This window comes from Myzus persicae, unplaced genomic scaffold (assembly GCF_001856785.1).
Source record: "Myzus persicae strain clone G006 unplaced genomic scaffold, MPER_G0061.0, whole genome shotgun sequence".
Taxonomy (NCBI): domain Eukaryota; kingdom Metazoa; phylum Arthropoda; class Insecta; order Hemiptera; family Aphididae; genus Myzus; species Myzus persicae.
Window position 1 is genome coordinate 1 of NW_019100851.1, and position 13,295 is coordinate 13,295.

At 31.5% G+C, this 13,295-nt stretch overlaps 4 protein-coding genes across 7 annotated transcripts; 3 read left to right on the forward strand and 1 right to left on the reverse strand.

Moving 5' to 3' along the window:
• The first annotated feature begins 6 nt into the window (after positions 1-6).
• On the forward strand, positions 7-5,348 carry LOC111026457. The gene is made up of 2 exons (XM_022304550.1): positions 7-609; positions 5,022-5,348. Exons 1-2 carry the CDS (start codon positions 191-193, stop codon positions 5,332-5,334), a joined length of 732 nt encoding a protein of 243 aa, XP_022160242.1. The 5' UTR covers positions 7-190; the 3' UTR covers positions 5,335-5,348.
• LOC111026456 lies at positions 934-4,471 on the forward strand. 4 transcript variants are annotated; one of them, XM_022304547.1, is made up of 7 exons: positions 934-1,372; positions 1,472-1,761; positions 1,930-2,375; positions 2,628-2,802; positions 2,875-3,068; positions 3,644-3,809; positions 3,881-4,471. In XM_022304547.1, the coding sequence occupies exons 2-7, from the start codon at positions 1,479-1,481 to the stop codon at positions 4,339-4,341; spliced, it is 1,725 nt and encodes a 574-aa protein (XP_022160239.1). In that variant the 5' UTR covers positions 934-1,372; positions 1,472-1,478; the 3' UTR covers positions 4,342-4,471. The 4 variants fall into 4 exon arrangements, with proteins under 4 accessions (XP_022160239.1, XP_022160240.1, XP_022160238.1 ...); XM_022304548.1 differs by having other exon boundaries at positions 934-1,359; XM_022304546.1 differs by having other exon boundaries at positions 934-1,347.
• A 13-nt stretch (positions 5,349-5,361) lies between the features above and the next one.
• On the forward strand, positions 5,362-7,396 carry LOC111026458. Its single transcript, XM_022304551.1, has one exon. The coding sequence runs from the start codon at positions 6,297-6,299 to the stop codon at positions 7,383-7,385; it is 1,089 nt and encodes a 362-aa protein (XP_022160243.1). The 5' UTR covers positions 5,362-6,296; the 3' UTR covers positions 7,386-7,396.
• Positions 7,397-10,815: 3,419 nt separating this feature from the next.
• On the reverse strand, positions 10,816-13,266 carry LOC111026459. The gene is made up of 3 exons (XM_022304552.1): positions 12,607-13,266; positions 11,989-12,204; positions 10,816-11,912 (listed from the first exon to the last, which is right to left on the reverse strand). The coding sequence occupies exons 1-3, from the start codon at positions 12,827-12,829 to the stop codon at positions 10,894-10,896; spliced, it is 1,458 nt and encodes a 485-aa protein (XP_022160244.1). The 5' UTR covers positions 12,830-13,266; the 3' UTR covers positions 10,816-10,893.
• Positions 13,267-13,295: the final 29 nt, after the last annotated feature.

The window sequence follows — 13,295 nt, forward strand, 5'->3', positions numbered from 1 at the left end:
TCACGCCGTAATAAACGAAAATAGTAGTACCACTCGTCTGCGCGTAGTATTCGACGGATCTAGTAAGACTGATACAGGCATTAGCTTAAACAATGTACTATTAAAAGGACCTACAATACAAGACGATTTAGTCAATATTTTGGCTAGGTTTCGTACACACAAATGTGCGATATCCGCGGACATATCAAAAATGTATCGTCAAATTTGGGTTGCACCGGAACATCGCAAATATCAAAAAATATTTTGGCGTGAAAATAAAGAACAACCTATGCAAATATTTCAGTTAAAAACGGTCACTTATGGCATTGTCTCGGCATCGTTCTTAGCTACCGCGTGCTTGTATAAATTAGCCGAAGATGAGTATAGTAATTTTCCAGAAGCATGTACTGCTATAAAAAATGATTTTTATATGGACGATTATCTATGTGGAGCAAATACGAAAGAGATGGCCGTAAAATTGCGTAATGACTTGCGAACAGTGCTACAATCAGGTGGTTTTAACTTACGAAAATGGGCTGCAAACGATTCGGGATTATTGCAAAATTTAAACCAAGAAAATGATGATGCTATGTCGGTATTAGAATTAGAGGACAATATGACGAAAATTCTCGAAATTATTGTTGTTCAAAATAATGTATCATTTATTTTGCATCAAATTCAATTAAATTCTTATAATATACATCTAAAAGCATATGAAGTTGATAAAGATAAGTCCATAATTTCAAAAAGTTTAATAAATATTGAACAATTTAGTAGTCCACCAATTAATATTCATCAAGTCCCCGATGGAAGATTAATGATTAGACTAAAAGAATATTATTAGACTATTTTATTTTTCATGATATTTAACCTATTTTATCATTTAAAATTTTTAACTGTACATATGTAAATAAACTACCAAATAATCAAGTATAAGTAGAGGTTAAGTTGACACGGTACGTAACGGCGACCAGTACAAAGTACAGGCACCGTTGCGACCCAGTCTACACTTTGTCAACCACCACCACGGGCGACGACACCGTCGACTCTCCCACCTCTAAGGCGGGATGGGAAGACAGGTCGTACGAGTACCGGCCGCCGGCGCTCGACTCTCTCTCTTACGCCGATCGTCGAACCGCACACGCCAGCACCTCCGATCGCCGTATCACCATCCATATAAAACTATACATATAGTCACTTTTCATTTACGTGCACACAAATTGTACCTTTGTTTTTTTTTTGGCGTCTGAATAAATTCATTCATACCAGAACCAGTGGTCGTCGTTCTCTTTTTTTTTTTGTTGTTCGTTGGTTACACCTCAAGACCGGCTCACCGCGATCTATACCAACCGCCGTAGCCGTGTCAAAGTAGTATAAGTAGTAATGAATAATAGTAGATAGTATTAATGTTTTTATTATAAATAGTAGTAGGTACTTGAAAGTTTTAATGCAATACAAATTTGAAGTCTTTATTTTTTAATTTAATTATTAGTTTCACGATGAATTGTGGGAATGACACAGAGAATGATATGTTTGGCAATTATGTTAGTGATGATAATATGCAGAATATTGATAACCCAGAGTATACTGAACTTCAAAATGTAGTTAATTCTATATTTACAATGAGCCCTTGTAAAACATCTTCAGTTAATCAACCAGTAAATGGAATTGTTTTGGAACCCAGTTATGATGAAACCATTTATCTTTCACTTGAAGAAAAAAGTGAAGTAAAAGATCTTCTGGAAGAATGGAAAATGGGGTACTTACTGCAAACTTGTGTGGGTGAGTGATTTTTTATTCAATAGTTATTATCTTATGTTATTCTTTTCTCTATACGCAAAAAGTTTTTTTTTTGTAATAATTACTACTGAAAAAAATTAAAAAATTAGAGAATATCAGATAATATGCTAATTACTATGTTAATAAATAATAATTATAATTTATTTCTAGCCGAGTGTGTAGATGTTGAAGCATTGAAGTACATCAACAGTAATCAAATAGCTCAACTATTACATAAATACCCACTTGGTAAACGAATCAAGTTTGAGCATTATGTTAAACAGTGGAGAAAAAACTCTATACATAAAGATGTTAGAAATGAGTCAACATCGAGAAAACGATCAATATCTATTTCATCAATTTCATCTACCAGTTCACCGTCCACATCTTCTGAACCCATACAGTCATTTTTGCTTCATGATATTTTAACTAAAAGTGTTCAAGGAGCATTAATCACCGATTACTATCGTACAAATAAAAACTTGAATGAAACATGTCGAAATTTATTAGTTGATTTAATAGTATCTTCATTGATTGATAAACAAATGTCCATGTCCATATGTTTAGCAGATCGTATTGCTACAGAAATAATTGGAACCTTCACTACAGAGTTAAAAGTAAATTGATTTACTATTATATTTTTATTATATTATAAAAATAAGTACCTATTGATATTTTTATCTTCCACACAATTTATAATTGCTATGCCAACCAATCAAATAATATTTTTTTAAATGTATTAATATTAATGTTATTGTTATTGTTTCTGAGGGCTGGAAAATTAAGTGGGCAAGAGTTTAAGTGGGATCTCCACCTTGTTAAAAAAAAAAAATAATATAATAAGTATAATTATATGAATTTATTTACAGGAAGTATATTTTATTAGAGATTTGACAAACAAGTGTCCCAAGGGGAAGTTATACTCCAAATACTTTAACAAAATAAGGAGCTTAAGAAGTCATGGATTGGTATCTCAACTACCGAAAGATAACAAAAATGTTGAAAAACAAACAAGGGTTTGCGCAGAACTAGATAGCGAAATAAGTAATTCAATTCTTTATTAGCTACTAATTTTTTATACATCAATACATTTTCAAACATTTATATAATTAACAGCAGCCGAGAATGATGCTGAGGTAGCAACTCTTCTGAGCAGTTTAAAACACGAAGACTTATCATGGCCCGATATGGAGGTTATTTGGAAAAAAACTACAGGATACAGATTACAACACCTGAAAGCTACACAATTTTCTGCTGTGGATATTCAAAAAACTTGGCCTCAATATACAAAACCACTTGGATATAAACTTGTAAGTATAACCATTTTTTTAAAGATTAACTTAGATATTTATGTTGGAAAAATTAACTAGGTACTTCTAATGACAATCCTTTTTTTCTACTTTTAATCGTACCCTATATAAAGTACTAAACACTATAATATTAACACATTATTATTCAATTTCAATCTCTTATTTTAATTGAATTTAAAACAAAATTCTATAATTTTATTAATATGTAATTTTATATTTCTCTATTTATTTTGTATCAGGATCATTGCACCTATTATTTACATAATTAAATTCAATAATATTAATATATAGAGGTTGATTTTGAATGACTTAGCAAAGGCAGTTTAAGCACACAATATTTATAAATATTTATAATTTGTTAATAGTTAACTTTTAACTTATTGATCTTGTATCCTCTTAACTTAAATTGAGTTAATTATTTTCATTAACTTGCCCACCTTTGTTTATAATATTGTAATATTGTACTTTAATATTTTTAAATTTTTAATAATATTATCTCTTTTGAAGTATTATATTATCAATGTGAAATAAAAGTACTGTCAAGTTTTAATTATTATTGTTATTTATTTTTTTAGATCGATATTGATTTCAAACGTTTGTATGGGAAAAATGTATCAGACTTACTCACTACATTTGATGCATCATATAACAAATTATTCCAAATTTATAATGAGCGAATAAAAGATGTGAACAGTAAAAAATTACTCGAAGAACTGAAAAATGACATTAATGCATCAGAAAGTATGTACTAACTACTAAGTACTTTTTAATGATGACTTTTTTATATTAATCACATTATCACTTTGATTTAGGTTCTAAACATTGTGTAATTATATATTTGATGCATGCATTATTTTTACCAACGTCCAAAAAATCTTCAATTGACTCAGATGGTAAAAAATGTTTAATAAAATTTTCAATAAAGGATTCCCAAAATAGCTTCATCATGGTATCTAACACAGCAATAGGAATGGAAGAAATGCTGAAGTTGAGAAAAAGCAACAACAACCCCATACAGCCATGTTTACTGATTGTTGGCACAATACTGAATCCTACCCAAATCTTAGTATATTTTGATGACGTAAAGTACAAGTTTTTTTCTGTTATTAAAGCTTTAGATGTCTGTTTTAAAATATTCCATGTATTCAACATTGAATATCCATTGGAATCTCAAAACGTTTGGTTATTTATTCAACATTATTTTTATGATGTAAAATTAAAGTTTGATAAACCATGTCCATTAGTTTATCAAATTATTTCAGAACTAAAATAAAAATAAATTTTGTCATGTTTTTTCTTCTACCTATACTACCTATATTATTATATATTTGTATATCTTACTATGTGTTAAAATGTATTATATACTATATAACTGCTACTTAAGTTACGACTGTGAACAATTAACCTAGTTTAAAATTTTTAAGTTTTAAACAAATTATTTGTTAATTTAAATGAAAATTGTATTATACATTTAATAAATTTGTTTATTAATAAAAAAAACTTTTTTTTTTAAATTAAACATTGATTTGGTTAAATTAATTGTTAATATAACATAATTTAATTGTTAAAACAACAAATTTTAACAACATTGCTGTTTAAAAATGTAAAAAACTACTTTGTTTCATTAAACCGCCAGTTTAGTGAAACAACAATGCAGTATGTTAAAAATTAAACATTAATTTTGTTAAATTAATTGTAAATTAATTGTTAATATAATATGGTTTAATTGTTAAAACAACAAATTTTAACAACAGTGGTGATTAAAAATGTAATAAACTACTTTGTTTCATTAAACCGGCAATTTAGTGAAACAACAATGCAGTATGTTGATCTACCGATTAACAAAGTTTTAGTTTTGAAATTAACAATGATGCCTGTTGGCCCTATGTTAACAATGAATTTGTTGATTCAATTGGTATTATTTTTAATTTGAACGTGATTTTTCGTTCTGTGCGGGGTCCTGTGGCATCCTAGTAAGGACATATTTAAATATAAAGTGCAGGACGCAAATACAGATAAATCGACAACCAAAAGAAGCATATTGGCGCAAATAGCCTCATTATTCGACCCACTAGGTTTAGTGGGGCCGATAGTAATAAAGGCAAAAATTTTAATGCAAGAAATGTGGAGGTTAAAAATTGATTGGGATAAAGCGGTACCGGCGAAAATGCACGACGAGTGGACAAAATATTTACATGAGTTAGCAAACTTGCGTGAATTGAATATACAACGTTTTATATATGTACGGAAGATAATTGTAATATAGAGGTTCATGGTTTCGCTGACTGCTGACGCCAGTTTAGTCGCCTATGGAGCGTGTATATACATACGCACGACAGATAATAGTGACGTTTGCACGTCGCATTTATTGTGTGCAAAATCTAAAGTTTCGCCTTTAAAAGTTATATCGCTCCCGCGATTGGAACTATGCGCGGCCTTAATCTTAGTAAGGCTGTACAACAAAGTAATACCGAAATTAGGTATAAAAATACAACGTCGTTATTTTTGGTCGGATTCTTCAATCGTCATAGCTTGGATAACTTCACCCTCTACGCGTTTGCTAACATTTGTTGCGCACAGAGTGGGTGAAATTCACGACCTTAGTTCAGTAAATGAATGGCACCATGTTGAAACAAAGGACAATCCCGCGGATATTATTTCGCGAGGATGCAGTGCAAAAGAAATCATAAATAGCTCGATATGATGGCACGGACCAAGCTGGTTAACCAACGATCAGAAAAGTTGGCCAAAGACTGTTTGCGAGTTAAGATATACCGAAATACCGGAAGAGAAGAGTACACAGAAAACTGCTGCATTTGTAGCACAACCGGAAATAAACGAACAAATATTAAGCAAGTATTCATCGTGGAAAAGATTATTACGTATTTTCTGTTATTGTTTGCGTTTTATAAAAATTCGAATAAAAAAAATGAAAGTGGTTGGTCCAATATTATCCGATGAATTAAAAGAAGCTAAAATAATTATAATTAAAATAACTCAAGCGTCCCATTGGTCCAGTGAAATAAAGGATTTAAATAAAAATGGTACTTTAACGGTTAAAAGTAAATTACATAATTTACAACCCTTTTTGGAAGACGGAATTATACGAGTTGGCGGTCGCATAAAAAATGACAGCGACACCCTATTTTAATACCTAAGGGTAGTACAATTGCTAAATTAATATTGCTCAACGAACACGAATTACTTTTACACGCGGGCCCACAAGCGATGTTGGCGAACAGTCGATTAAAGTATTGGATAATTGGAGGCCGAAATATCGCTCGGCATGTATTTCACAAATGTGTAAAATGTTTTAGACTTCGACCAACAATAGTTGAACCTATAATGGCAGATTTACCAACCGAACGATTGGAGCCAAATCGACCGTTTAAAAAGTGTGGTGTAGACTACGCCGATCCTATTTCTATAAAAACAAGTTTAAGAAGAAATGCGGTTGTGCTAAAGGGATATATATGTGTATTTGTATACTTTAGTACCCGGGCTGTCCATATCAAGTTAGTTGCTGATTTGACTACTGAAGCCTTTTTAAATGCTTTAAAACGGTATATAGGACGCCGCGGTGTATGTTCCGATATATTTAGCGACAATGCTACCAATTTTGTGGGGGCTAACAATAGGTTACTGGAACTAAAAAAAATGTTTCATTCTGAAGAGCATTTAACCAAAATGTACGATGCTTTAGCAACGGAGGGTATAAGGTGGCATTTCATACCCCCCCGATCCCCTCATTTTGGCGGGTTGTGGGAAGCCTCTATTAAATCTATTAAAAATCATTTATACCGAGTTTTAGGTACGACTAATCTAACTTATGACGAATTGAATACTATCCTAATTAGAATAGAGGCAGTCCTTAATTCTAGACCTTTAACTCCCTGTTCCTCTGATCCTACTGATACTACACCATTAACGCCTGCTCACTTTTTAATTGGTGAGCCAACATGTTCTTTACCCGAACCAGATTTAACGGGGGTACCGGACAATCGCTTAAAACGTTGGCAGCGAGTAACTCGGTTAACTCAAACACTATGGCAACGCTGGAATAAAGAGTATTTGTCGCAGCTCCAAACCAGGCGAAAGTGGCTGGACAACAAGGGTCCTAAGTTAAAAGTTGGTACTGTGGTGTTGGTGAAAGAAGACGATACCCTCCCGATGTCTTGGTCCATGGGTCGAGTTGTTCGTGTCCAGGCTGGTGACGACGATGTCATTCGGGTAGCTACTATATTAGTAAAAGGTAAAGAAGTATCTAGAGCAGTTCGTAAACTTTGTCCTCTTCCTTTTGAGGGAAATAGCCCATAAAATAATAAAAAAAAAATATATATTTTTTGTAATATAATGTTATATTGATATCTAATTACCTATTATATCAAATTCTAATAATTTATTTATATTTAATAATTTTCTAACTTATATTTAGATTATTTATGTATTATACGTTATTTATCTATTTATTGTAAACTTTTTGTTGAAAAATTATTTATATGTATTTGTTCTTATTATGTATGAATATTCTAATTTTGGCATGGTGACGCGTGTATTATATTATTATTATTATTATTGTGTTTATCTGTATTAAATGTTATCTGAATCGATGTCCAGTTTATTATACCTTCCGAGTTTAGTGTGTGTTCAACCATGTATCAGTGTGCATATACTTGTCACCGCGTCGGTTGCCGCACAATAAAAGAAGTAATACAGTAAAATAAAATCTATTAATTACACTTAACCTTTACCTACAGTCCACTAAAAATCGACGGTAACAGTAGGTATTGATGTAAATAATTAAGTCATTAGAATATTGCGATAATGTTACTATCAAGATAGTTTTGGAGGATATTTATGATTAATCTTATGTGTGAAAGTTATGGTTTTTTTAGTTATTGTATTTTGCTAATATTATTGACTGTAATCGAGTATTAGCCGGTTGGTTTTCCAGTACCTGCAAAGTACACCAACAATTAAAATATGGACAAGTAATTTGTGTGAAAATTGTTCCAACTACTGGTATATTTGTTAAGTACCTACCTATATACCTTAAGTTATTAGTATATATGGCAGTATTTTGGCTTGTGACATATTCACCGACACTCGTCGGGAAAGTCATCACTCATCAGTCACCAGTGACCAATTATTATTGAATAAATTATAAACAAAAAAACCGTTTTATTTGTATATTATGTACGGCATTACGATGTATTCAGCTACACGTTAAGTATGAATTAATGTCAACGCCATGACATCATGAAAGTTTAAAAAAAACAATAATCATGATATCGAGAATGATGAAAATTGATACGATTCTATCCATTTTTATTTACTTATGAAACCGGCCCACTGGAATTCCCTTATTTGAGCCCTATAATGCAGAGCATGACGATACACCAACATAATATTATGTGTTTAAATGTAATAAGTAGGTAATTATTTTATACATACAAATATCAAATATGTAAAATATATAGTATATACCTGTTAAACAATGTTACAATGACTAAACAAGAAAAAGAGGGAAAAACAATTTGTTATCACCGAAATGTCTAAGCATCTTAACACTATACACGTAATGCTATCATATTATTATGCATGACGCACACGTGACACGTATTAGATCGGCACTCAGTATTCAGTAGTAAATAAATTAATTAATAGAGAGAATATAATACGAAGGACGAAGGGTTACCGTGGTAAAAGATGCAGTCCAGTTGTGGAAAACTCCAAACTGTAATCCAACGTTGATACGTTTTTATAAAATTTTAATTTTATTCAGTTCAATATTATTTTTTGATAATTATTTGTTTTAAATTTAAAATCAGATTTGTCATCAAACAGTCAATGTGTGAAGCCGCACACAGTCTTTGAGCGCAGTAAACACAAACGACAAATTGTTCGATCACGATAAAAAAAAACGCGCTTATACTATTTTCATCGTTGATGCTTTATTAAAGGATAATATTTTAGGCTATGCTCGAATTAAAACGACGAGTGTGCTGCACTGATGCGTCGATGTCACCGTTATGTACGTATATGTATATATATACTGTACAACAACAATTAAGCTATCGATGTAGACGATATGTTATCGGAGATAACCTATATAAAATGTATGTACATAACATCATTATGTGTTCCGCCGTCGAGCATTAATAAATCAGTCGTACTTTGTCAAAGCGTGTGATATGTGCCCTCGGTCCCCGCAGCCGTCATACGTAACAGTCAACTCAAGAGCGGTCGCTTAAGTGGTCCGGATTAGTCGCGCAGATCTGAGCAATGATGTAGTGGCTGCGAACAGCGACGCTTGTTCTATCGGAGCACGTACGGGGTACCGATTCTCACACATTTATTTCAATGATATCGTACCACCCATTAACACCACGAGCAACGGCGCTATATCGTTTGAAATAATTTTTACGTTTGCCACAACCCGCCGGGGCCACGTATTGCGGCCACCAGTTATGGTATGGCGAAAGGTAATTTCTGACAAAACACAGTCGCTCAAATATTTAAAATTTGAAAATAAACTAAGAAGAAAAAACGATAACAGTATATTACTATATTAGGATAACGTTCAATCACTCAATAATATGGAAAGGTTGTTGTTTTACTTCATTAAAGTAGGCATTACTCATTACTAGGGCTAGGATTTATATGCATTGGTATGTTTTTTTTGCAACTTTTTATTACTTATTTTGTAAGTAATGTCCACGAATTAGCTCTAGCTGAGGTAAATGGTGGTATTTTTATTTGTCATATTTTTGCATATTTTGGACAAAATGCATATTTTTGCATATTTTGAACAAAATGAATATTTTTATACATTTCGACTACAAAAACACAAAAAGTGCATGTTTTATAGTATATTAAATATTTCATTACAATTCATCTTATCGCAGTATAAAAATACCCCAATGTAATTTTATCTTATCTTACTGTCGCATACTTGTACGCTTACTAAATAAAAGCATACAGCTAAAAGTTAGTTTGTGTTTGACAGTGATCGTCGTATATCGTGTGTAGTGATACGTTGCCGTGTTGTTTGCGAACTGTATTGTTTTCGTTACGTACTTACCTAATACCTACATTCAATTATAAAATGCCAAAAATACAAAGTATCAGTGCAAAACTTCGACAATATGTCGAAGAATTTTCTAGTACAGTTTTTAAAACCGATGGTAAAACACTATTTTGTAATATTTGTGACCAGGAAGTATCATCAAATAAGCGCTTTCAAGTAACTCAGCATTTAAGTACAGCAAAACACCTCAGTAATTCAACAAGAAAAGAAAAAATGAAACAAATATTTATTAAAGACTCATTTGAAGATCAGAACTCAGAATTTTCGCTCGATTTATGTCATGCATTTTTAGCTTCTGATATCCCTTTATGGAAATTGCATAATACAACTTTTAATACATTTTTGCAAAAGTATACTGGTAAACATATTCCGGATCAATCTACAATACGAAAAAAATGTGTATCAGTTCTTTATAATGAAGTAATTGACGAAACTACAGACGTTGAAGGAAGGTACGTAGCTAATGGGTAATCGGAAAAAAAATCCCTGGAAAAAAAATCCCCGGAAATAAAATCCCCGTTAAAAAATCCCCGGTAAATAAAATCCCCAGAAAAAAAATCCCCGGAAAAAAAATCCCCAAAGCAACTATTTAAAAAAGTACATAATTATAATTAGTAAAAAATTTTAAAATTAGTAAAAATTAGATAATTAGAAAATAAGTAAAAAAAAAATAATATAATATTAGTTAGTTAATTAATAATAAAATAAATGTATATAATTATAGTCAGATTCGGTTCAGTCGGTTCGTTTTCTTATATTGTTAGACACAGCTGTCAAAAAGTCTCCAATGCTTAATTTATCTTCACTTTGTCTTATAACTAACTCTTTCAAGCGGATATTTATTGTTTGATTTTGTCCTCTTTTTGTACGTCTTGGTTCACCTAAAGCATCCAATGCTAACTGTGCTCGATCGGCGTCAATTTCATTTTTAATTTTCCTAATAAGTTTCCACATTGTAGGATGTTTTTGACCAACTAGTTTGGAAAACCTATTATTCCACCCTTCAACGATGTTGTTGGTTCTGTGGCAGTCATTGAGGGTGGTTTTATTTACATTCCACACAGCTGGTGGGAACATTGGTGGCAGTTTTCGAAACCTCATGTTATTTTCGTCGTTTCCAATTCTTCGATACTTGCCATTTACATAATACGAATCAAAATAATCTAATAAATCCATAAGATTTTCAGGCAAACTATATTTTAAATATTTCATTCCATCTTCTACGAGGTGCAATGGAAGGAATGCAAGTGCATCAATCATTCCACATTGTTTTCGAAACTCTTCATCCTTATGGTATTTCGAAGCAAAGCCCAATTCTTGTATTTTCCTGAACGTCGATTGACATAAGTGATAGAAGCAGCCTTTTATATCAATATGGACACCAATTACTTCTTTAGCTGCTTCAATAACTGCGCTTTCAAAATCGAGATGTAAACATTTGGGGTCAGGGTATACATTTCGTTCAGCACATTCATCCATTATAATTTGAAACATTTCTACGTATGTATTTTTAGTTTTCCTTTGTAAAATACAGTAAATCGTAGTTACAAATACATTATTTTTTTTTACCCGTATTACATATAACTGTAGGAAAAACTTTGGAGACAGTCCGAAATTCCCGTCTAAATACCAAGTATCTGATTCTGAAAGCAGTTGCAAGTGTTCATCTGTTGCAAATATAATTATCCTTTCAGATGCCTCTGGACCATTATCCCTCAATAATAGTCTATTATTACCCAATAATGCCCATTCACCTGTAATAAAATAGATATAATTTGTTAAGTATAGGATTTTATTTTCTAATTAATATAATTAAAAAAAAAAATTTACCATCAATAACAATTTCTTTGATATTTTGAGGTTCGTTCGGATTATGAAAACTTCGATGATATCTAATACTACGTTTTAAATATTCTTCCTTGGGTAACTCAGCTAAAACATCGACATCCAGATTCCCGATTACCTCCGAAAATATTTGGCCGGGTGTATCATTTGAGGATAAAGCTTTATTTTTTATTTCTTGTTTAACTTTTATGGCAGCTATAGCTATAAATAATAACAATTCTTATTTATATTCATTGGCGGAAATCTTGCGAACATAAAATATTTGTAGTTTTATATTTGTTTTTAAATTTGTTTGTATAATATTTTACATAATATTTTATAGGAAAATTAAAATTATAAGTTGGAACACTGTCCTATAGTGATTTATTTTATCGTCTGTCGAATAAAACAAAATCTGTAAAATTATATTCTGGACGTACTAATTGGTTACTAATTCAGTAATAGGTACCTACTTATCAAGGCCTATGATAAAATTGTTATCGACAATAATTTGTCGTGCTACATTAATTTATTAATTAATTAAAATTTGAGAACATATTTATAACACATAAATATATAAGTGTCCTAACTATATGTAAATTATTAAATTAAAATAAATCTTACCATTTTTATCGGCAGAATGATTGTGTTCATGGATCTCCCTTGGATTACTATTTTGAAGCGATGTTTTTAAAATGGCTAAACATTTAAATGAACTATATTTTGCACACCTCCATCTCTTGAAAAACTTACAGTCTTTTTGGTGTACATAAGTATAACCATTTAAGCAAATTTTATAGTTCCCTTGGTTAGATTTAACAATTTCCATAGTCGCATTGATTTCCATAGCCGGACAATTACGGCCTCGCACAGTCACACAAATCAAAGTTACTTAATAGGAACTGAAGATGTACTAACCGTAACCGTTATAATAACGTATAGATACCAAATATTACGTATTTTGAGTTATTTTGACTTGTATTTTCCCAATTTCAAATTTTATTGCTCTATGCCAAGGCCCACCCAACTAGCGGCCCGCGAACCTTTTTTATCTGTAAAATGCTTTCTTATTGCACACTAAATTTGTAGTACGAATGTACCGTGTAAATTGCAAGCCTCGATCTATCATTGTTCAGGCTCAACGTTTATCAGAGAGTGTCCAGTGAGTTAGTCAAGTTATATATTGGTAGTATTATAGTCATTCCGCTTTTAAATAGTTGCTTTGGGGATTTTTTTTCCGGGGATTTTTTTTCTGGGGATTTTATTTACCGGGGATTTTTTAACGGGGATTTTATTTCTGGGGATTTTTTTTC